Genomic DNA, 26,823 nt, shown 5'->3' on the forward strand with positions numbered 1-26,823 from the left:
ATGGTTGTAAATAGATTAATTTAAAACAAATTATGAAATGCTATTCTGGATTTTTTGCAGACTGTCTTGGATATTTAATTCTAGAGAAAAATCATTTGGATTGCGGAGAAACAGAACTGACGTCACGTGATGTTTTGCTGTTTGACTTTGTGGTGTTAACTGCTGCCACCTAGTGGTCACTGAGTAACCTCACAGGCAGGTCTGTGGTCACAAACAGGGCGTGCACAGTTAACCGTAGTTAAGACACTGATCTGGAATCAGCGGTCTGCAGGCACACGGCCAACCAGGCTTACTTCCAACACAACATCAGCTCCTGCCTCTGACATGAGTCATCATCATCTAGTGTTTATCCGGAAACTACTCGTTATCTCGTGCTGCATGTGGGCTGTCACCTGAGTTGCACGTTATTCGGAATAGAGCGGATTCAGAGAAGCTGTGGGTACATGTGTTTGAAAGCTTTATTTATTTACAATAATACACCATCTGGAATGTTTTTTTCATATTTACAAGTATTTACATGACAGGAAAACTATTTAAAATATATCTTTGAAGGCATTCACTCCAAAATGAGAAATATCCATTTTGTAAAGAGACTGTTGGTGTTATGACAAATGTCAAATAATGATTATGTATTTGATGTCATGATTTTGCAGTGCGGAAAGCCTTCTAGACGTCTAGTCTCGATGTGTTTTTGAATCAGAAACGTGATGAATTCATCAGTCTCAGCTGGAACTCATTTTGGAATGAAACTTCGTGCATCATTTTCTGTAAATGCTGTGTAACTGTTGTGATTATTCTACATTCATGCTGCAGACGTTAAAGCAATAATGTGACTGTGCAGCAAGAGCCGATATATGTCTAAACAATGCATTTTAACTGTATTATAGGAATACGTTTTATGATGATGTAAAGTTATAATTAACTTGTAAAACTTGCTTTTCTTAATATAAGAAAGACACAAACATAATATGTGCAGGTGGGCGGTACTATGGGATGCACATACAGTCCATGTGTTTTAGAAGGCAACTGTTTGTTTTAAAAGGATGTGTCATTTAAATACAGAAAGAGCAGTCAGTTAACTGCAACACAGCTAGTTTTGAATTTAATTATAAATTTACAAAAATATATTTAAAAAGTGAAATGAAATGAACTCTATTCAAATGTGAAATTGTAAAATTAGTACATTAAAACAATGTGACTGAACAAACATGCTACATTTAGACTGTGTTGTTATTTTAAAAACGTCACATCCAGCTCTATTTTTATATGAATTCATTATTTTCAACATGCACAGCTCCCTTCTCACTGATAAATGCTACCACAAACACTTGATGACCAAAAAGCATTTGATTTGGTGATTTGCAGGTCAAAAACATCTAGGTTAAAGTGGGCAAATTTGCTTAAAAAGTTACATATAGTTGTTATTTAACTGAATAAATAAAGAAGTACTGAACTGACGTGTTAAATGTTGAAATATAGTTACTGATATGGTGTTAAATAATCATTATATTGACTCTAAATAATGCAACAAATTCACCTGATTTTAACCTAAATGTCTGTAGGGCTTTCAACCTAAAAATCACAAATCAATGCCCTCCGTTTGATGCTGCGTAATAACGTGATATTACTGTGTGTTTTGTCTCAGGGTCACACGGATGAACAACGGTCTGCAGGTGTGCCAGAAAGTTTAACTGTAAGTATTACAAAAAAACAAAAAAAAGGTGGATTGATCCCAGACAGACATCACCTCATTTCCCTTTACAGGAACACACGGAGTTCTTTGGTAAATTTGCATTCGAAATATTCAACTCATCTGTTAATAATGAGAGCGTTGACACCAAAATCATCTAGGTGCTCTATTTTAGTGTTTACTGTGGCAGCGTTAATTTAGCAATTACCGTAACAACACCTCAACTCAGCGTACAGGTCACGCCGTCAGCACCTCCAGGATTTTGCAGCACTTAATGCGATGTGTGAACTTGCAAATTTCTCCAACTTTTCCCCAATGTTTCTGCAGTAACTGTAGTTTGACCCCGGCCCGGCGTTACTCGACGTCTCTACCCGCCCAGCTAACGTGCAAGTTTTCAAAAAGGTGGAAACTGGAGCAGCTATGTAAACTGTAAAAAAGCAAACAGCGGCGGCATTCTCTTTCAAATTAATACGGAAATACAAAAATGATTTGAAATCCTGGATCAACGAGGAGCGGCGCAGCACTAACGGGAGGGTGAGAGGCCGGTTTTCACGTTTGTCTAATATCAGCTGGTTGGGGTGCTGCAGGATCTAAACAAAGATGTTTTCGGTGCGTTTTTATGTGCTTTTACGCAGCGGTTTGGGCCGTGCTCCAGTTTAATTTAGCTACTTAATGCAGCGCTACTGCTCATGTTGTTTTGCTTATTTGCGCATTTTTCACGCAGCGTGTCTTTACTCAATATTGTTGATTGCTGGTAATATTCAGACAGTTTGGTTTTTTTAGCGGTATTTGCACCAAACAACTGCACGCCGCAGTCTAGTAACAAATGCACCTGTTGAGTTTAAAATGTGCATTTGTCTTTTTTTTTGCAATTTTAAATTGTTCCTGCAATTTTAATGAGTTTAATAAAAATGTAACTTTTTTAGGCAATTTTCACTTGTTTTTAATGACTTAAAAAACATTTTTTGCAATTTTAACTTGTCACGCAATTTTATTGAGTTTGATAAAAATATAACTTTTTGCAATTTTAGATTGTTCCTGCAATTTTAAGGACTTAAAAAACATTTTTTTGGCAATTTTAACGAGTTTAATAAAAATATATATCTATTTTTTTTCAGTTTTTCCTGCAATTTTAATGATTTTAAAAAAACAACTTTTTTTTGCAGTCAAACAAACAAATAGAAAACATCTAAAAACACTGCAAAATGCATTGCAATATGTTTTTTTTAGAGAGTCTGCCGTGAAATCAGCCATTTTAGACATCGGCCATTCCAAAAAAGTCTGCAAAATCCTGGAGACTGACTGACGGACCGCACTCAGGGCTTAAAGTAACAGCATCCTGGCTGGCTAATTGCAAACAGGCGAGCACTGACACACACTGATGATTTTGGTGTTCTAGCTCTCACTATTTCACGGGACAATCTCCCAAAATGTAATAATGAAGGATCGATGTTTGGAGGAAAGGTCAGTAAGGGCTGAAGAATTTCATGACACCTCTTGTTAAACTGCTACGTTCTTAAGAAACTGGAAACTTATTTGCTCATTTGCCAAAAAACTGAGTGTGATTCCTTTTACCCAAAACATGTTTTCCTTTCGTCCTAGAGGCCCCTGAAGAAGCGCAGCGACAGCTCGTAGGTCAGGAACATGGTGGCGCTCATCGGGAAGCCGCGGATGGCGTTGACTGACGCTCCACGGAAGAAAATCTGCACACAAGAACAGACGGTTTTAGTGACACAAACTTTTTACTTTTGTCTTTGAGTTTAAGTAAAAAAAAAAAACAACGTAGTTGTGATTATGGTCGGGGTGTGACAGCACGGTACTGTGAATACAGACGGAAATCCCTCCTCAGCAAAACTTAGGATCAGCTTAAAGGGAGAGTTTGGATCTTTTGTATCGAGTTTTTAGATCCTTTACTTAAGAAAAAGTACTAATACCATCCTTTAACCTTATTAAAACAGTACTTAGTTATAATAATACTTTATTTAACTTCATATAACAATATTTAATTTAATTATAATTACACTTATTTTAACTTTATAACAATAATACTTGATTTAACTTTACTTTAACAGCACTTTAAGTTTATTAAAGCGACAGTACTTATAATTAACCTTAAGTATGACTGTAGTTGATTTACATTTAATAAAATCGCATTTGAAGAAAATACTACTTTCTTATTTTTTATTTTATAATATTAGTAAATAAACTTAATACAAAGATTTTTTAAAAACTTTATTACAACAGTGCTTCATTCAAATAATACTTTAACTTTATTTTAAGAGCACTTTCATATAGCAGTTCTTTATTTACCTTAATTTAAACAGTACTTAATTAGTAAGTGTTTTAATTTATGAAAACTGTTCTTTATTTAACTTTATTATAACAGAGGTCACGTAACTTAATTAAAACATTACTAATTAACTTCAATATAATAGGATTTAATTTAACAGTAATTTATTTAACTTCATTACAACTTTTGTAACAGTACTTCATAAACTCTGTTATAACAGTACTTTATGTTAATAACAGCACTTCATTGACTGTACTTTATGTAATTTTATTAAAACAGTACTTTATATATAATACTCATTTAACTTAAGTCTAACAGCACTTTGATATAACAGCACTATTTAATAACAGCACTTACATAACTTAAATAAAACTACTTAATTAACTCTATTTTAACAGTACTTTTAATTGTATTTTAACATAACTAAACTCAAATAACTAAAACAGACTAAACTAATTTTAGTATATCTAGTAAAACAGTTTTTTATATATTTTTCATAAAAGAACTACTGTCACTGTCGTAACAGCACTTTATTATAACAGTACTTTATTTAACTTTATTATAACAGTATTTTATTTAACTTTATTATAACAGTATTTTATTAAACTTTATAACAATACTTTATTTAACTTTATTATAACAATATTTTAATAAACTTTACTATAACAGTACTTTATTTAACTTTATTGTAACAGTGCTCTATTTAACTTCATTATAATCGTAATTAACTTAATTAAAACAGTATTTAATTAACTTAATAACAGCCCTTTAACTGTATTAAAATAGTATTTCATTAATTTTATTATAACAGTGCTTTATGTAACATAATTATAACGGCACTTTATTAAACTTTATTATAAAGGTAATTTCTTACGTTCATTTGTTGGATTTTACACTAAACGAGAGTAAAAAGTCTCTGTGTTAGTTGTCTGCCCGCTGATAACCCGACTCATTGATCTGTGAGAACTACAGTGACCTTCTGTTATTGATCTTGATTTTGAACTGTGGCCAAAACAGAGTTATTTAAGCTTTTCCATGTTGGACGTTGGATAGTTTGTCTACATTTTGCAACCTTTGGCATCAACACAGAGCGAACTCTGACACCTGGACGCTGCGTGCAGCAGAAGATGCTCCACTAAAGTGTTATATAAAAGTAATTTGTTGCTTTGGAAAGTTTAACAGCTGTTAACAGCACGAAACTGTCTTTATTTGCCTATTTTCAAACAATTCAAGCTTTCTTTGTCTGTTTTTTGGAGAATGAAATTCATGTTTTCAAATAAATGGCACTTTTCCAAAATAAATCAATCTGGTTATTAATTACTGTCTCTGATCAGTCAAAAGTTTGGGGTTTTGTTTTTCCGCTGTGATGCCGGCTGCTGTTTTGTAACGCGATCTTTACTGAAAGAGGCTCGTCTGGACGCTCGGCCTTCATTCACTGGCTGAATCATGTGGTTCAGCACGCTTCAGGGGAGTCGAGCTCTGGGAACGCAGCTTGACTCTCCTGTGGGTTACAGTTTTCTACAGTTACACCTCTAAACGATGAAACCATCTGCTGCAGTTACAGCCGCTGGTGCAGGCTGGGTAATGGTGTTTAATATGCATGTAAGTCTCAAAAAAACAGGCATGAAAAGGAGTTTATCTGCTGATTTTTAAAGAGGCAAATTACATATACGACGAGGAATCTTTAACTGAAATCCTGGAAAGGATTTACGACCCATTTAACAATCACAATAAAAATCTAGCACGCCAAATCTTTCCAGGTAAACGAGCTAATTAAGCATCTGGGACTGTTTTCGAGCGTAAAAACAAACATGTTGCACTGCAGACTTCCAGCATGAGGGCGCCACTCAAACCAAATCATGGCTGGGACTTAAATAAAGAACTGTAATAATAATTTTATATGAAGTACTTTTTTAATTACATAAAATAATAATATAATAAATATAAAAAGTAAAAGTACCACTGTAATAAAGTTAACTTAAGTGTTATAAATAAATAAAATAAAGTACTGTACTGTTATGATAACATTAAATAAAGTACTGTCATAATAAAGGTAAATAAATAGCTGTAATTATACATTTAAATGAAATACTTTTATCATCAAATTCAATAAAATGATAATATAACAAATATAAAAAGTAAATTAATAAAGTAAATTAAGTAAATTAATGTATAATTAAAGGAAATAAAGTACTTTGATAATGTACTATTACACAATTGAATAAAGTACTTTTAAAATAAAGTTAAATAAAGTACTGTTACGATAATGTTATACGAAGTACTTTTGGAATAATGTTACACTAAGTACTTTTGGAATAAAGTTAAATAAAGTACTGTTACATTAAAGTTAAATTAAGTAGTCATAATAAGGTAAATAATAAAGTTAACTAAAAGCTTTTTTCTGATGAAACTTTTCTTCATTTATAGCCTTCATTAACTCCCCAGCTGTCAAATCTGAGGGAAAATCTTAAAAAATTAAAATTGAAACCGTCCCTCTTCACAAAATCACTGTTTGTGATTAACATTTTTAGAGATGTAAACATTTTTTTGCCGTAAACCAAACTGTCCTCTCAGGTAAGTACGAGGTCGGCGCTCACCTGTGCTCCCTCCGTCCGGTAGCTGTGGATGATGCAGTGTAAGATGCCTCTGTACTTCCTCTGCAGCTGAGCGTCCGCCTGCATCCGACTCTTCACCACATCGGCCGGCGTGGCCGTAACCCAGGAAATGGAGCCTGAGGAAGAGGAGAAAAACCTTCAGCTCGTGCTGTCGACGTGTGAGGTGAGGCACAAACACTGGCAGCGTTACCAAACTTCTAACTTTGAATGAAACGCAGTATAATCACAATTCAGAAAACCTGTTCAATCATATAATCAGACGGCAGAAGACGCGATAATACATCCAAACCCCACCAGCAGCATCATATGAAGCTACACATCTGCTGATTCGTTTTTACAGTAGACCTCAAAATATATTCTTTCAAAAACATGGGAAAGACGTGCCATAAACTGCAAGAAAAACGTAGATTCATTTTTTTTAAGCAAAAGAAAGATTTCTATGAAAAAAAGGAAGTGAAAACTGTTTTTCTTATGATCACAATTACACATTTAAAATTACATTACAGGATTATTATAATTCTCCAGACAACATTTGTTTGCCTTAATTGTTTGTTTATTTACTTTCTTTTTTTTTTTTTTAAACAAATGGTGTACTGGGCACCTCTGGTCTTTTTCTTGTTTATTTCACTATTTTTTTGTAGAATCTTTCTTGCCAATTTGATCATTGCCCTTTCCCGTGTTTTTAAAAGAAATCAAACATATCTGTGAAGGTTTCGAATGATTCCCTGCTTGGTGCTGCTGCTATAAAATAGCAGTTTATCTGCTTCAGTTACGATGCAGAGCTGCACAGCTGCTTTCTTTTAACATATTTTCTGACTTGTATGGATTCAGTTAGGCTACACTTCAACAGGCAGGCTGCACATCCAGAGCACGCTGATTTATGACACGCAGCTTTCAGCTTCCTCTCCGGCATATTTTCACTCCCTCACGTGTTCCTGTCGGTCTGCATCTGAAATCGAGTCTGCCTGAACCTCTGAGACCAAACAACTCCCAACCCAGAGTCCACAGGCCGTACGCTGTTTATCTGCCGCACACAGCTCATGTTCCCCGACACTGTAGCACGTGCCGGCTATAAGTTTACACACACGGACTCCTGCTCTGCAAATAACTGCAGCTGGAGAAGCTTTCACTTCTAAATCCTGAAGAAAAACATCCGATTTTTGGGGCTCGACTTGTGGTGTTTTCACATTAGCAGAAGACGAATGCTTAATGATTCCTCCCGGAAACGACCTGAACTCAGGTCACCAGTTAATAAAGCTGCAAAACACCAAACAAAGGTAAGATAAGGTGAAAGGTGTTTATAACGCAGCTTTATGGATCGAGCGTCATCAAGTCTGTAAAAACAAACAGATGCACAAACAGAAACCCCCCGAGCTGCAGGCAGACTGAACAGATCAAGGCCGAACTCTGCTGTATTTTTAAGGTAAATAAGCCTAAAACTGCTCAGAAGAAAGAGGAAAAGTCTGTGATGCAACAAGACTTTAAATTCATGTTCCAGGTGTAAAGTAAAAGAAATACTGAGTGGAGCTCTGCATTTGTTACTGAACCAGTTTGCCTCCTGGATGTAAACATTACCTAGTTTTTTTTTTTTTAATTTAGAGCGACACTTGTTTTTTTTGCCCTTCTATACCTCCCTGAACATTTGGCTCACTGCACTGTTACTCAAATGAGGGTACGTAGAGGTACTCCAGGTGGTATTTGAGATTTAAAATAAATAAATAAATAAATAAATAAATAAATAAATAAATATAAATATATAATATATATATATATATATATATATATATATATACACATATATATATACATTTTTTTTTTTTTTTTAAAAAATAGCAGTCTTGCATAACTCCTAAAAAAATAAGCCTATTATAAAAAGTTCAGTAAAAATATAAATTTCATAAACTGAATTTTATACTCAATTTCAGTTAAGTGATGCTTATGCATTAAGAATTGCATGTTTATGAAAAAATGATTTTCCATGACTTTAGTTGTGGATTGTTCACATTTGAAAAGTTTAAAATAAGTTTTTTCAAATGTTTGAAATTTGAAAGTGTTTTTCAGTTTACAATGTTGTTTAATAAATCAGACACTGATGGCACACCCCTTTTTTTTCTTTCAAAAATGTTTTTCACTGGTTAAACGGGTACTTGGTTTACAGAAAAAAGTCTGAGAACCACTGCTGTCCTGTATACTGTGTTTTTTCCTTAAACACTCCTTTCATTATTTTACCAAGTTAGTGCTTCAAAATAGCACTGCAACAATTAGTTGACTGATTAATTAGATGATTGGCAAAAAAATAATCTGCAGCTATACAAATAATTTAATACCGGTTAATTGGTTTCGTTCATACTTTTGGCAAAAATTAGGGATTTTTTTGCTGGTATCTGATATGCAAATATATAACAACTTATTTGGTTGATAACCAATACCAATATTTTTGTATCCATTTTTCCCCACCAAATTGAGTTATCATCAAGTCTCCTCTGTAGTGGAATTTACATATTATGTGTACTTTTATCATGATGACCCACCAACAGATGGAGACATTAGTACGATGCTTTACAGTGTGTGTAACATTCATTCATTGTGCAAAATAAGAAAATTACTTCAACTAAGGGTTGATGTTTTGTAAATGTTCCGTCAAAAAAATTTAAAATATATCTATAAATAAATACATACATATATACAGAATATAGAATGTTTGTACATCTATCTATCTAGATCTATATCGTGACGAGTTGTTTACTAACACAAAGACTGAAATAGATTTGATAAATATTGATGTCTCACAGCGACTGAACTGGCAACTTACTGAAAGAAGCTTGGGCCATGAGGAAGGACGCACTGTCCCAGTGGGTGTACGGTGTGTATTTAGGTTTTTTTAGGTGTTCTTTTTTACTTTTTTATCATTATTAGCCAATGTATTTATTATTATTCTTATTTTATTATTTGCTCATTTATTTTGCTTTATTCATTTTTTCATCTGTCATGTCATTTTTTTAAACATGTTAATGTCTGCTGTACAGTTGAGCATTTTAACATGGGGCTCTACAAGTATTGAGTCAGACTCAAGTAGTCACGATAGGAACTGCAGTTTTTTTTGGCTCTTGCAGTTCTGCTCCTAAGCTGCAATTCAATCCGCTGACTTGGAGAGTATTCTGGTGCTCACTGAGAAGCAGTTTGGTTTGAGGCCAAATTAGATTTAGTCGGGACTGCTGGCTTCAGTTGGTGTCTGGTGGGATCTGCAGAGGTGCTGCTTTCACTGGGTGACACGCTGACTCGGACTAACACCTAAAACTTTTTTATTTTAAAGGCCTCCCCATCTGCACGTAATAAAATCTATCAGAAAAAAAGCTCATCCAAAGAGCCGAAGTCGCTCCAAACATACTTGGTGTTTTATCCAGAATTCACCTGAGTGATTTATGTACTGAGCATTGAAGGCCAGATCACAGAGACTTCATTACCCTCTATTTTCTTTTCACACTAAAAACTCCACAACACATTAAAATCAACGCTGACTCACACCCCTCTGTGGAAAATTTCAAATATGTTGTAGGCATTTTCCAGGACTTTTCCATGACTTTGTGGCAACTTTTCAAGACCATACATTCTCTGAAAACACATCGATACTCCTCTTTCTTTTTCATTACTATACAATGGCTTTTTAAAATAAAAATCATTTAAAATATAATGAATTTTATAACAGGATTAGAAGTGAATGATATATATATAATTGATTAATTAATAATAAATATCATGTATTCTTAACTTGTACATGTTTAACTACATTGTTTTACTATATTATGTTATCTTAATGTTGTTGGTCTTTACCATTGTACTGTAGCTTCATATTTTAAATCATTATTTTAGGATGCCTTCCAACATCAAGCAACAGACTACCAATAAAAACTTGCTCCCCAGCTAACTCTGTTGCATTTTAATTTTTTAAATGTGGATTAATGTACATTGTCCCTTGTTAAATAAATAAATTACAAAATATAATATCTGGACTGTTTGTTATTTATAGGGGTGTCAACTATAATGGCTGTTTTTATTTTACTGCCACTTTTTTTCAAGCAAAAACATGCCTTTCAAGCATATTTTTATCAGTTAGGTTTTTAAAAAATATTATATTTTTTTCCCTTTAAATTAAAAAGGCCATTTTTATTACTTATAATTTATTTTTTGTTTATTACAGCCTGAATCAGTAAAATGCTGGATTTTCCTACTTCAGATGTTTCTTGAACACATTGTGTTATTTTACAGTTTTGTGAAGAAACATTTCATTACTTTTTCTAAACTTTTAGGGTATAATTAGTTTTCCAGAACTTTCCAACTAATGCATTGGATGTATTTGACTCCTCAGTCTGTTGCAAAAAGCCTAAATTAAAGAAGCTTTCACCTACAGCGTGAGGCAAACTGAACCACAACGATGAGACAGAAGACGTCCTCTTATCAAAGCTGGACGTTTACCTGCTAGTCCTCCGGCCAGCCAGATGGAACCAGGATGAGGGCTCGACGAGGCGTCCGGCGTCAGCATGTCGCAGAAGATGGTGTAAGGGATGAAGTAGAGCACGTATCCAGGAACGTCCCTGAGGACCATGGCCCCGGCCCCCTGTAGAGGCCCTGCAGGCCCTCAGTCTGCAGGATGCTGCCGATGCAGTGGATGGGGCCTCGGTAGAGTCTCTGGTTGGGAATGTCGATGGAGCGCAGCGGGATGTTGTGCCGTTCGATACATTGCTGGCGAGATGTAAATTCTCTGTAGAAAGGAAACGAAGGTGATTAGCAGGAGACAAATCTTCAGCGGCGCACTGATGGTTTTCTGCCTCAATGATTGTTGAAGATCGGTGGAAACTGGTGGCTATTAAAAGAACTGCTTTCATTATAAATTACTGACATTTTCTCTCATCAAACTCTCTAAAAACATGCATAAAAGATCATTTTTAACAGGTCTTTAACACATTGAAACCTGGAGTGACATCACTTTTCTTGGGCTGCCTTTAACAAGTATTTAAACTTTTGAACCCTGAGCAATTTTAGCTGATTAAATTTCTGCTTATGTATTTCTTTCTCCACACTGCAAAAGAAAAAGTTGATAAAACCAGTGGGCGAGTTTGCAAAAACATCATCTGATAGATAACGTTCACATCTAATGATATCCGTCGACTGTTTGTACCCGCTGACCTACTGTAGTGGGAGCGGAGTCACCAGCCCTGGCAGTTCATGAAAAACTCTGCATTAAAAAAACGGGACAATACATAGCACTTAAATCACTAACCTTTCTATTTTAGTGATACAGAAAAGTGTGCCGCTCTTTTTACACAATCAGGTTTATCAAATCAGAACAATTCAGACATCAATCACAGAAGAGTATGCTGCGATGACACTGAAACTGTTGTCTTATACTTTCTGGTACTTTGCACCGTCATAAAAGAGTCCGGATCGACTAAAACACGAGGCCAAAGTGTGTTTGAGGAAGTCGTTGAAATAAATTATCACATGACAACAGGTGTGAAGGGCGTGAGCTCGACAGACACAATAAACAAATAAAACGCTATCAGCGTTTCACGTGCTGTTTCATCTCGTAATTAACCTGCTCTGACCACCGTTTTATCGGTTTACTGTTTAACAGAACGACAAAGCCCAGACGACACAACTCCACCCGAAACAAACCCTGCGGTTTCTAACGTCCCTGTGAAACCTTTCCTACAGCATTACGGTTACATATAATTTGAAGATAAATAATCCTGGATGCCTGTTTCCTTTGTGTCAACCATGAAACGTTAATACTGTGGACAAATACAATTATTATATATTATAAAATATTATATACAATTATAATACAATTATACAATTATACAATTTTAATACAATTATATTAAATTAATTTTTCAAAAAGACAGATTAGAAATTATTAGAAAAATAAATGAGGAAAAAATTGGTAAAAAGGTCCAGAGAGTATATAAAAATATTATTTATCTAAAATAATGTTACAGAATATATATATTATGTGTGTAATATTATAGGTTTTTTAGCATTTTATTTTTCAGGCCATTTTTTTTTTTTGCTTTTCTGTCTAATTTTCAGGTATTTTTCTTGTAATGTTTTTGTTGTTGTTATTGCTGTTTGTTTGTTTTGTTAATTTTGAGTCATTTCCTGTGAAGTTGCTAAATACCTTCTTCCCATGTTTTTGACAGAAATCAAGCTACTTTGCACAGTTTTCAGAAGGTGAACTGTGAGCTGAAAGAGCAGGAACTCTTTTGTCAATCACAATTCGACTGATATTTTTATTTCCCTTTGGTGCTTTATACTTTTACACTTCGACTCAAACATCACCTCCTTTCAGAAAATGTATCATAAAATCAGGTACTTCACCTAATTCCACGGTGCATGGAGGTGCAATTTAGCTTAAAGGACGGCTTTAAATCAACAATTTCTGCTTCCAATTCAGCTTCTTTCATCGCCGATAAACCGATAATTTCCAGCTTCTCGTGGCTGATAAGATACCGACAACCGCACAATGAGAGCAGAGCGGACATTCAGAGACACGGCGGAGACATTGGCAGAGTGGAGATTCAGAGACACCGATATCGTTATTGTTTGATCGATCAGCCCTATGAGCACGTCATCAGTATCAGCGGATTTTGGCTTTAAAATTACATTTTGGAATCAGCCAACATGCTGATTTCTGCCTTTATCACAAACTTCAACTTTAGTTGATGTTATAAATATGATATACATAATGAATAATACATAACACTTAAACAGCTATGTTTTTTTTTATTCATTAAACATTTTGTCAGCAAAAATGTGGGTCAATGTGCATCTATGGCCTGGTCCTATATACTCTCAGTTTTATTTTAATTAAAAAAACAACAACTGAACAAAATTCTTGAAAATAGTAGGACCGTTTCTTATTCATTTATTTATTTTTAATTAATTATTCAAAAGGGAGACGACGTAATAGTTAACATCATTAAAAAATATATAGATTGAAATATGCTGGAGTTAGCAGAACTGCTGATTTACATATGTTGTCCCTGAACACTTAATAGACAAAAGAAATATCAACAAAGAAAGGAAAAAGGAAAAAAAATACAACAATTCAGACAGAGGACAAAAGTCAATATTCACTGATTACTTGTAATAAATCAAGCCACTTTGTCCAGGTTTAAAAGGGTTTAACCTCATTTCAAGGCTAAAATATGTTTTGCAATCTTCAAAAATGGCTCAAAACTAACATTATATTACAAAATAATAATACCATTTTACTCAACTGAGTTATTTTTTTGTGAGACCACCACAGCCAACACAATGTTAGCCAGCTAATGTTAGCTAGCTAAGCAGCATTAACTACGTTAGGTTAGTAGTAGCCGCTACTACTATCACCACAATAACTGCTACATGTTAACTGCTGCTCGTTTATACATTTATTTAATCCAGCCGACACAGCACACCTGTAGTCCTGGTTGTTATCAGCTGTGCAGCTCAGTTCCATGTTGGTATAGTTAGCACAGGTGAGTTACCTTAGCATGCTAACCGGCTAACGTCGGCTAAAGTCGTTTCTGGCCGTTTGAATTCTGACATCGTTCACATCGTTTGTTACATAAAACACTTAATTCGTGTATTTTTCCCAATCTATTCGAAAGCAACTTCAAATGACAAAATGTTTGTTGAGTGAGTTTCCAAACTTACCTGCAGCACCTGAGTCCAAACATGTCCTGATTCAAACCGCCAAACAGGAAGTGAGAGCTTCCACTGGGCTTTATAGTGGAGGGGGGTCGGACTGTACCATGTTGAAAGGGGGGAAAAGCCGTTTTTTTTTAAAGTATCCAAAACAACTTATATTGTTTAAATTTTTTATTTTGATATTTGAAACTGCTGAAGATAATCTTTGCACAGCTTAACAGAGATGGCACCGAAGATTGAACTGTTTCAAAAAGTTCATCACTTCCGGTTTCGGCACGGAGCTCGAGGCAGTGCGGTGTTGTGTTGATAGGGAGGGATTTGTATAGATAGATAGATATTTTATTATTATTGTTATTATTATTATTTAGTTATTATCATAAGTTACACAGACACACATCCATATCATCACACAGTATAAATTAAAAAAATAGTATGATTTCTTTCAAAAACATGGGTAACAATGGGTAACTTGGCAAGATATGTATGTATATATATATATATATATATATATATATACATATATTTATAAAGTGTAAATGTAAAATGTACAATACACAATAACATATGTAAAATCATGTTACAGAATTACATATATTTTCCAGGTCATTTTCTTGTTTGTTATTGACTGTCCTATAATAATAATAATAATAATAATAATAATAATAATAATAATAATAATAATAATAATAATAATAATAATAATAATAATTAGATATAATTGAACTCTTGGGGACCCTTACTTTTCATTCTTCATTGTTTGATAATTTTGTTTGTGTTAATGCATATGTCATGAATTTTGGCAGGGTTGTGTATTTCTATTTAATCTGTGAATTTAATGAGTCTAAAATACACTGTGGAAACTAAAAAGTTACATTCATACTGTTGAGGTAAAAAAATGTGCCACTGAAACCCATTCAAACTGACATTTTTGATCCCACAGCCATCAAAACATGAAAACTTTCACTGTATTAGTTTGGGGTGTAATTTATTTTAAAATTAAATTGCAATCAACTAACTGCAGCATAGGACATAACCATATTTTCATGACACCTATTTGGGAAACCTTTTGGTTTCAGGAAAAGAGCTTTCAACACAAACATGAAGAAAGGACTGCAATGCAAGCCTCTGCCAGTGGATGCCAATGTTGAGCAAATAGGTTTCAAAACGTTTCGAAACAAAAGCGTTAAAGTGTTGAAACGTTTCAAAGTTTCAAATACGCCATCTCTACACCTGGATGTGTGAAAGGTGTGTTTATTTTTTTTTTTTTAAATGTCTTATGGGGTTTTAAAAACTTTCCTATGAGTTGTTAAACAATTTTAAAAGATTAAAAAAGTTCTAAAAATAATCTAAACAAAAATCTACAAAAATGAAAAAATAAATAATAATTAAAAAAAGTTCTAAAAAAAATCTATAAAAAAAAATAAATTCTACAAGAAAATTCCAATCGTTGTTAAATTCACCCAACTTTTTTCACTTTACTGTAGTCTGTCTCTAGCCAGGAGTATTCGATTACTTTTTTGTTGTTTGGACTGCACGGATGCTGTCTTATGTATTTGGTTTTCATTCTCTTTGCTCCATTTATTCAAATGCTTATGTCTTGTGACCATTTGAGGAACCTTCAGGTATTTAAAGTTGGATGTTGTTATTTAAACAAAAAACAAAAAAAGCTGGGTAAAATTTTCCAGACAGCTAAATTTTAATTATTTTATGGAAATTATTATAAGTACATAAGTTTCCCATTTTTTTTAGCACTTTCTTCATTATTGTGTCTTTCTTTCATTTCATTTTTTTTTGTTTTTTTAAATTCTAATTTTCAGTTAATTTTCTTGTACTTTTTACTGCTTTCTTGCTGATTTACTCATTGCCTTCTTTCCAGGTTTTTTGGAAGAAATCAAGCCAATTTGTCCAGGTTTTAAAGGGTTAATTAATAAACGGATTTTAAAAATAATGAACAGATGCAGCTCAAAATAAAAAAACAGAGCACTTTGCCACATTTTGGCATTCTTAAGTGAACATACGAGTGTTTGGACCGTGAATTCAGGGAGCAGACGGACACAGGTGAAGAGGATTGTGTTTGTTAGCACAATGTTTCCAATCCAAGCTGACCGCAGCAGGCGGACGCCGATAACCTTTAACAGCTACATTTGGAGACAGCAGGGAGCAAGCGTTTGGAAACAAAGCACTCAACAGAATATCACTTTTGTTTCTTCAACAGCACTGCAACTAAATAATCGAGGTTAAATATCAAGTGACCAGAACTTGCTGTTCTCAAAGTAAACAGTGCGATAAGGTAGAAATGTTCCCAAATAACTTGTGTGGGATGCAGTCTCTGATCGGTTCACTGATATCTGCTTTGTGTCTTCCCAGCACTGCGCTGTACAGTCATGATGACATTTGTCCATTTCGTGATCATGAGTTGCTTCATAATGACAGTTTGACAGGAACCATGACTGATTCACTGATGACGACAGAAAGTGACTCATCAAACCTGTTTTTCCACTCAGGAGGAGCTTTTCTCTCTTTTATTATTTCATGTATTTTTTTATATAACAGTCTTTTTTTCTATTTAAAATTAAAACCATTTGTGGCAGTTCTGGTCTGCAGAGGCGTCGCCACATTGACAAATTTATCGTTCATCTGCAACCATGCCAACGATGTGCCAGAAAACCAGAGACACAGTTACAAAAAAACAACGTGTTTTCAACTTTGAAGTGAATTCTTAGTAAACGAGAATACGTTTGTCCATCTGCAGCTCGACGGGAAAAAATAAAAATCAATCCCATGCAAAAAAAGTTCTAATTTACCTGTTAAAAGTGTCTGCGTCTGCATTTGCAGTCTGATCTTGACCAGATCCACCGGGGCTCCCAGTCCCACAGACACCAGTCCAGTCAGCATGCTGGCCACAGTCAGGTCCACCATGCCGCAGGGATGCCGCCCGTCGCCATAGCGATACTTGCTAATAAGTCTCTGTGTGTTACTGAAAAAGCCAAACACCACTGAGTTGTAGATGGTGATGGTGGCCAGCGGGAAAGACATGCCTTTAAAGAAGCCCATGGCCTAAAAAACACAAAGGATAGAGTTACTGTGAGTGACAGTACAGCAGTGATACTCAGCTTACGGCTCAAGGGCCAAATCTGGCCCCCACAGCATGCTGGGTGCCCCCCAAACATTTTCTAAGCCACAGTGAAAACAAATGAACTTTTAGTATCCATAAGGTGCCAGAGTGCATAAAACAGCATCAAAAGAGAGCTTACTGATCAAAAAAGTGCCAGTGGAGGATCCTCTGCACCCCCTGAGACAGGTCCTAACTAAGACCCTAATGTCCTAAAATCCAAGACATGTTTTAAAATTCCAGATCATACTAACCTACCACGTGAGGAATGTCCTAAAATCCTAGAAACATGCTAAAATCCTAGAGACAACCTAAAGTATAAGAGATGCTCTAAAATTCTGGAAACATCCTATAAATCCTAGACACGTCTTAAAATCCCCAAAAGATCCTGGAGTCCTCGAAACATCCTAAATTCTGAAAAAACATCCTAAGATCCTAAGTCCTAAGTCCTGGAAACGTGGAAAAACTAAAAACATCTAAAAACATGTCTAAAAGTCCAAGAAATGTCTGAAAATTCCTCAAAACATAAAAACTTAAATCCTAAAGTCCTCGAAATGTCCTAAAATCCTAAAAACATGCTAAAGTCCTAAAATTCTACAAGCATCCTGAAATCTGAGAAATGTCCTCAAATCCTAGACATGTTTTAAAATCCCAGAAGTGTCCTGAAAGACTAGAAACTTCCTAAAACCATAGAAACGTGTATGGGGCTGCTGCCACTGGCCCCAAAGCAGAGCCAGTTGAGTATTCCTGACTTGCAGTCCAGATTTTACATTAAACAACATACTCAGATTATACAGTCCAGTGCCAACAATACAGAGCATGAAATACGGGGTGAAGTTGCTGCCAAATATTTTCCTCTTTGTGGAAAGTATCCTGTGTGAGCGGGGGGGTGGGTGGGGGCTGCAGTTTGGGAGACACATGTTGAAAACTAAACGCAGCTGTCCACGGCCTGAATAAATCATCTGACCACTGACAGAAACAGACCTGTGGTTTTCTGCGCTGGTACGAGTTTGGAGTCGTCAACAGCAGCGTTCACAATGAAATAATGTTTCTGTGCAAACTAAAAAATACGCAAAACACCGTCCACCTCGTATCAGATAACATGCAGCCAAACTTTTCACCAACTTGATGCAACTTGAACCAGGCTTGTTGCACAATTTGACATGACACAATCATCACCTTTTTCCTGTGAATATGTTACTGTTACAACTTATATTTCACAAATGATCACACTTTCAGCATCGACTGTCCTCGATCGTCATTTTGAGCTTCAAGAAACCACTTTTACGAGCTGGCTGAACTTATTTAATGCAAGACAGAAATGAAGCTTTAAAAAAAATCCTGCAGAGAAACTGGGTCAACAAAACAACACCAAGAATAGACTTAAGTTGAATCAAATGTTGTTTAAACACAAGCAGCTGACGTTTACAGTGTTACATTGGGTTAAATATAATTATTCCATAAAAAACACATAATTTTGAACAAACTGACAAAAACAAAAGTTACTGAGACAAAGAAAAGGAGAATCACTAAACTTTATTTACTTACTTTGATGTAACTCCTAAAAGTGGCGTTCATTTGAGATTATCTTGCTGAACAAAATGTCTAAGTACCATAAATGTTTGTTCGTTAAATTCTGCCAATAATCCAAAATCCAATTAAAAAATCCCACAGGCTGTTTGACGAGAGAACCAGAGTGACGCTGACTTCATCACGCAGCGCTGCATTTGAAACTTTACTTTTTTCAATCTTTCTATCGTTACTATTGAGTAGAAATGTACAAAGTAAAAATCTTCTAATGATTTACGCTGATGCACAACAACACAGAAAGGTTCGAGAAGTCTGAGGGTTTACCGTTTCCTTCCTGTAGATGGTGAGGACGCAGTGGAAAGTGTTCCTGTAGCCTTTCCCCGCCTGAAGCCGCGTCTGGAGGACACAAACCAGTTTAAGTTTTACAACAACATACAATCAATATTTAGCCTCTGTTCCAATAGCTTCACCTGGACTCTAAGTATTTCCTCTTAGATTATAGTTCACTTTCACTAGTTTCTATTTCAGAAGACTGAAACATGTTTCTGAGGTTTTTCTATCCAAACTTCCAAAATAAATATCTTCTTTTATGCTGAAAAATCAAATTTAAGCACCTCTTGGACCTAGTTTTTACTTATGTTGTTAGTATTTACAGGGAGATTTAAAAGCCAGGAGAACAGAAGCCAACCTGGATTTGGGTTTCAGCTCTTTATAGACCAGACTCTAAAGTTGGGGCCATACATATATTGCACGTTTTTAAAGCCTCGACGAAGAAACATGATGACTTTTTTTAACGATTTAGCCACTATAATAGGCTTTTTAAATCATTTCCTTCTCGATTTTCACTTTTTCACATTTTTGGAATGCTGCGATTTCCTTCCTCCTTATCTTGTTATGATAATAATAATAATAATAAAAAAAAAACCTTATTAATGTAGCACCTTGAAAAACACAGTTTACAAAGTACTTGGACAAACACAGCAAAGCTCAGGCAGTAAACCCCAGAGTTTATAAAACAACTGAAGTTAGTCAATAATGCCGAACTGAGGCCAGATAAGAGTTAAGGCAGAATTTAATAGGAGATTGAAGACATAAACATATTAGAAAAATACACACTATTGTTGGTTCTCGTTTTCCATGAGCACCCGACACAAGTTTTCGACCTTCGTTTGATCACCGCCTGAAGAGCAACCAGTCGTCTCTCTCTGTTTATGAGGCTGCTTTCACACCTGTAGTTTGGTTCATTCGGTCCGGACCATCGACTGTATATAAAGATGGACGACACGCCCCCACCTATCCACACGATACTTCAGGGAGTCGAAAATATCGAAAGCGACACTGCCATCTTGCAATGGTGATGTCATGAAGAACTGGAGTCTGTGCAGTAGCCATATCCGCTGTGGGGGAGTTCCCGCCAAAAAAGCCGTCCGACCAATCGCGAGCAGCTTCATTGAATGCGAGTGCATGGATTGGCTGTCACGGCTTGTCAGTCATGGCAGAAAATCCCCTTTTTGTATAATTTCATAACTCATTAAAACCGAACTTATCATGAAAACAAACAAACAAACATCAGGGGGATGAGAACGACCTTCAGAGAAAAACCGTCTTTGGAAAAAATTTATGTGGCGTGCACTTTGAGTTTTCTATGACCATTCACTAACATGGAGGGGCGGGCTTTATGACCTATACTGCAGTCAGACACCAGGGGGCGATACACACTGAAAAGTTACACTTTTGGGGAGCTGCCATTTTGTCCATCTATAGATACAGTCTACGGTCTGAAACCAGGGGAAAAATGAGGCGTTGTTGTATTTTAGTTGTGGTTCAGTTCGTGTTCACAGACTTTTTACAAACCAACCAAAAGGACGAAACATCCAGACTGACAGGAAACTCGCTGATTGGACAGTTTCTGCGTTGGTCCGCCTGCATCATCAGGACTCATGCGGGGAAATAAAACTCTGGTGACTGACAGAAGTTCATGCAGCACTTTAGTGCTTATAGAGAGTTCATGTTTATGGCCTTCGGTGTCACAAAGAGCTCATTATAAACAATGATGAAACTGACTGTAAGAATTATTAGACGGCTTTCATTAGACTGCAGATCGATCACGTTATCGGGCCCGCTGTGGGTGCACCAATCGCTTCAATGATCTGCTCACACACTGCAGAAGAAAAGTCACAAAACTTTATAAACTCTGCATATAAAGAACAGGTATTTTTCAGCAGCTGCTGGAGGCTCTGCAGAGGAAAACACGTCTGTATTACCTGCTGTCAGCTCATTAATCAGCTCATTATGTGCGGGTTTTAGAGCGAGTTCTGCACTGATGACGGAGAGACCTGCTCTCACAACCCGGTGGTTGGCTTGTTTTCTTTCACACCACAAACAAACAGCTCCAGCGCTGAGACCGCACCGTCTAGGCTATAAGTCATCTCACTTGTTTTGTTCTGCATCGGAGAGCAATTGCTGCGTTCACATACGCCCAAATAAACTGCGCCAAGGGCGAACACGCGGCCTGAACAACTGCTCCGAGCGATCCCAGTGTGAAAGCACCCTGAGACTCTAAAGATGCTTTTTAATAAAAATTCAAATACTGCAATTAACTACCAAATGGCACCAAAACTGTGATGTACAATATATACTCTTAATTATGGATTTGTCTTTTCAGTGTTGCAGCAGCACTTCACTTCATGAGATGTGTTAGTTATTCAGAGTTTCTCTAAGTGGTAACATAATGTGTTCAACGTGGCAAACTGGCATTTATATAACGATAAACTGCTCTTGCACAACAACAAATAAACCAGGATGTGTCACAAAGTAAAGAAATGTCGACATCTTGATGATCTGCAGATTTTGATGCTCTTACATACGTCATAACTTTAATCAGGACAAGACAGTAATAAAACGTCTGGCATTGGTGTAGTAAAATCACAGCGTGGTACCTTCACTGTGTCCAGCGGATGGCCCACGACCACACTGGAAGCTCCTGCAGCCAAAAACAAAGAAAAACAGACAGACAGAAAAATGAGAGCACAAAATACCCGAGCAAAAAAAAATGTTACCAGGAAACTGTTGGCGAAGAGGAAAAAATGCGACTTTTGTAAAGTTAACTTCTGCCACAAAGGCTGAATGAGGACAGTGAATGTTTCATTTGTTTCAGTTTTTATCGTCAGATAAAAGAGACTAAAACTGAATCTTAATAAATTTACTTTTAATTTATCTATTATGAAGTAAATGTTACATGCTTTTGGTTTGTGTTGCACATTAACATTAACCCTTTGAAACCTAATTTTTTGCTTATTTACAGGTAGTTTTCTTGTACTCTTTACAATTATTTTGCTCTTTACCTTTGTGGCAATTTCTTCTTTTGTTGCTTGTTGCTTTCTTCCCATGTTTTTGAAAGAAATCAAGCCAAATTTACTCTGATTTCAAAGGGTTAACGTCAATTAAACACAGAAAGAGAAAGAGAGAGAGAAAGACAGTGCTCCTTCTTTAGATAAAGCCTTGAGTCCTTTAGGGGGCGATGACTGGTCAAACTGGGATGCCATTACAGGGCCTCTGGGGCAAATCTAAGCCATTGTGACCTTATTAACCCCTTGTTCTAACTGCTCTCTGTGTATTGTTGTGTCCTCCACCGACTCCAGATACCACACAGCACTACACATGACCTACAACAGTACATTCAATTACAGATTCAATTAGACCAGCGAGCTTTTGATAATTACACATTTTAAGATTGTAAACAGGTGAGTTATATAAAAAAATCATCCGGAACAGTTGTCACGAATACTGAAATTAGCTATAGAGACCCAAACTGTTTTTGTATCAGGCTGTAAACTGTTTATTTCTGCTGTAAAGTTGTTTTTTACATGCGTGTTTATGGGGATTGACTCGCTCTTGTAGCCAGCCTCTAGTGGCCTTTAGAGGAACTGCAGTTTTAGCACCTTATTTTTCAGCCTCTGTAGCTGATTGTTGGTGTGTGCCTGTAGTTCCTCTTACAACATGTTAAGACTTTAGAAATAATATTTTGAAATGCAACACTACTTGCTTTGTTTGAAGCCTCCGTTTGCTAATTTAACTCAATTCCCTTCAATTCAATTTTATCTGTAAAGGCCGTTATCACAAATCAGTTTGCCTCTGTGCTTAGACCCCGCCAGCAACTAAGCAAAGACCCCCCCCCCAAAAAAAATACCTTTAACAGGGAAACTTAACTATTTTAAATTTAAATTAGGTAGCAAAACAAGAAAAGTAAACCAGCAGCTGTTGAAATTGTGTTCGAAAATCATGTTTCTTTACATTTTTAAAGCCTTCCTCATGTCACCAGTAACCCAGATAGCAGGGAACGTCCCCAAAAAACTGGCTAACGTTACAAGTTACAATGATGTTTTAAAGAAAATATTTTAATCTTATGTTCAAAGAATGTTTTAAGGATGTTTATCATTTCATTTCATAATGTTCCTATAAGGTTAAAAGCTGACTAAGATGTAACGTTTGAACTGCAACACTCTGAGGATGTTTTGGTGATGGTGATTGGAGAATTTTTTTAAATAAAATGTTCCCACAATGTTACATGAGAACAAAGGAAGAATGTTTTAAAAGCAACATTCATAACATGTTATTGGGATTACTGAGATTACAGAACATTTTTAGTGAAAATGACATGTAATGTATTATGTTACAAATAAAAAAAAAAAACAGATTTTATGTTAATAGAGAAAGTTACCCTAACTTTAATAACGTTCTAGGAACTAAAAGAAAACTTGACGCTGAAAAACGTTACTAAAACACTGCATTTGTTGCATTGTACCTCAGAACATTTTTAGAAACAAAATTGCTTGCTGGTAAAGCATTTCTAAAACGTTCTCACAGGGACGTTACTTTAATGCACATCATCTCTTACGGATTTACTGTGAAATTATTTTGTACTGTGTTTTGTGATATTTTGTGTAATAAACAGTAAAAAGGCAGAGTAACTGGTGCATTTTTGTGTGCATTTAACAAACTGAAAAGTCTTAGTCACTGGATTAAATTAGAATAAAATGTGACTCCTTTGGACTAAAGGTTAAATGACCTGGAGTTGACCCTGAGTTTAACTGCAGGGTCAAAGGATCATTGAGGGTCAACAGCTAAAAAAAAAATGCTTAAACTCAACTATGACAACTTTCATTCACTTAAAAGTCATTCCTGCGTTTCCAAGGCATCTTAATCGTCTCTGTCGCCTTTTGTTGTGACCCAAACTATAAACAAAAGGGCAGAATTTTGGGCAAGTTGCTGCAGCACACCGACTGAGATGAGACAAGAAAAAACTTTATTTATCCCGGGGGAAATTCTTATTGCAGAACAAAGCAGAAGGATTGCAATGATAAAATAACAATGTGGTGTGAATTCGATATACAAAATGCCAAAAGATATTATGAGAAAAAACTTTCTCTCAGCTGCGTGTCATGGATAGAGAAATTTCCAGGGGAAAGAGTAAAAACAAGGAAAAGCTATACATGTAATTATCATGATTACATAATGAACATTATGTTATAGAAACTAAGTCAAGCTAAACTGAAATGAAAATCAAAAAATGAAATAAAAACTAAAAAAATGGAAAACACACTACATGTACAAAAAGCCCCAGATACATGCAGCGCTGGAATCCAGATGTTTTGAGTGATTCTTTATACCGTTTCATTAATGACTTTTTAAATTTAAAAATGACTTTTAATAATAATAATAATATTGACTTAGATCACTTGAAGGTTCAATTAAAAATATATGTAATAAATAATAACTAAATAAATGTGTAAATAACCCAACAAACAAAAAAATGCGACACTTGATCTAGATGTTTTTTAGTCACTGCTTTTTTATTTTATCTCATGTTTCAATAATTAGTTTTTTCATTTAGAAAATATATTAAAAAAATAATAACAATAAATGCTTATAATAAATAAAGAAATAATAATAATTCCAAAACAACAAAAATAACTTTTGAAACATCTGCAGCTGTTTTGTAAGAATAAACAGAACATGGGCTCAGTATCAGAGACCTACTTTTGGAAATGTGCAACTAAAACGGGTGCAGCAACAGCGCCCCTGGCGGTCAGATGTATTACAGCGCAGGTTTCCACTTTTTAAAAAGAGTACAATTAAAACTGAAATGCCAGAAAACAGTCTTTGTGAGCACTTGTAGAAGTTTTTACGCATTAAACTCGTGTCTTTATCTCGGCTGAGGGGTGAAACTCTGGAGGTGAGAGTGTGTTTATTTATCAGTGTGGGAAAGAGAGGGGGGGGCAGACTTCTCTGCAGACCCTCCATTGTTTACAGTGGCTGTGGATGCACGGGGAGGGGGCTGCAGCAGTTTGCTTGCAATACGGTTTTCCCTGCACAAAAATAGCAGCATGTGCCTGTTTCTTAACGTTTTCTTGAATGCAAAGAGGATTTAATCCAAACAAACATGCAGTCATGAAAGGCCACTGAGTGCTTGGACCCCCCATCCCCCCACTCAGACCCCCTCACAGACCCCGTGAACACACGGAGCCCCGCAATGAATCAAAGGCAGGAAATAACTTATTGGCACTCACCGCCGATCCATCCTGCGATAAAATCATCCAACCGAAAGCTCTTTGAGGACTGCATCTTCAACTCGGAGCTGCTGTGTGTCCAAACTTCAGCTGACGGCTTCTCATCAGTCAGCCAGTAAAACAAAAAAACGTTTTATTCTCTGCTGCAGCGGAGAGGAAAACTACTGCGCGCCGCGTTTAATTGATTAAGCAACGAACAGAAAAAGAGATCTTATAGAGTGTGTGCTTCGATAAAAGAGCAGCACAGCAGGTTGGCACAGCCGACCAATCAGAGCGCAGTTTGAATCTGAAGGACAGCTCCGTGGACCAATCAGCGGAGAGCTCTCTGAGGACAAGCAGCCTATAGAGACACCGTCATGGAAATGAGCCATGAGGTGTAGAGCTGAGCACATACACACACACTTACTGTACACTGGGGAAAAAAAAAAAAAAACTCTACTGTACACTGAAGAAAACTAACAAACCACAAAACAAAAACTCAACTGTACACCAAAGAAAACAAACAAACCACGAAACAAAAACTAAACTGTACACTGAAGAAAACTAACAAACCACAAAACAAAAACTCAACTGTACACCAAAGAAAACAACAAACCACAAAACAAAAACTCTACTGTACACTGAAGAAAACAACAAACCACAAAAACAAAAACTCAACTGTACACTGAAGAAAACAAAAACAAACCACAAAACAAAAACTCAACTGTACACTGAAGAAAACAACAAACCACAAACAAAAACTCTACTGTACACTGAAGAAAACTAACAAACCACAAAACAAAAACTCTACTGTACACTGAAGAAAACAAACAAACCACAAAACAAAAACTCTACTGTACACCAAAGAAAACAAACAAACCACGAAACAAAAACTCAACTGTACACTGAAGAAAACAAACAAACCACAAAACAAAAACTCTACTGTACACTGAAGAAAACAAACCACAACAAAACTCTACTGTACACTGAAGACAACAACAAACCACAAAACAAAAACTCTACTGTACACTGAAGAAAACAAACAAACCACAAAACAAAAACTCTACTGTACACTGAAGAAAACAACAAACCACAAAACAAAAACTCTACTGTACACTGAAGAAAACTAACAAACCACAAAACAAAAACTCTACTGTACACTAAAAAGACACTGCTGTTCACCGAAATCTGCGAACAGATTGAGCATTGCCCCTCACTGTAATATAATATTCTCATAAAGGAGCCTAAAGTCAGTCAGTAACCTAATAAATAAGTAAATAAATATAATAATAATAATAATAATAGAAAAGAAACAAATTATTTTTTAAAAAACGTTGTGGAGAACACAA

General features: G+C 35.7%; 1 protein-coding gene across 1 annotated transcript; it reads right to left on the reverse strand.

Annotated features, from left to right (window-relative positions):
- Window positions 1–3,210: 3,210 nt before the first annotated feature.
- Window positions 3,211–25,697, reverse strand: slc25a48 (solute carrier family 25 member 48). The gene is given in 9 exon segments (XM_042493958.1): window positions 3,211–3,393; window positions 6,578–6,711; window positions 11,069–11,206; window positions 11,209–11,319; window positions 11,322–11,354; window positions 17,089–17,341; window positions 19,251–19,322; window positions 21,866–21,909; window positions 25,496–25,697. Coding segments are annotated over 9 exon segments (945 nt in total). The 5' UTR covers window positions 25,551–25,697; the 3' UTR covers window positions 3,211–3,288.
- Window positions 25,698–26,823: the final 1,126 nt, after the last annotated feature.

This window comes from Plectropomus leopardus, chromosome 9, assembly GCF_008729295.1.
Source record: "Plectropomus leopardus isolate mb chromosome 9, YSFRI_Pleo_2.0, whole genome shotgun sequence".
NCBI lineage: Eukaryota > Metazoa > Chordata > Actinopteri > Perciformes > Serranidae > Plectropomus > Plectropomus leopardus.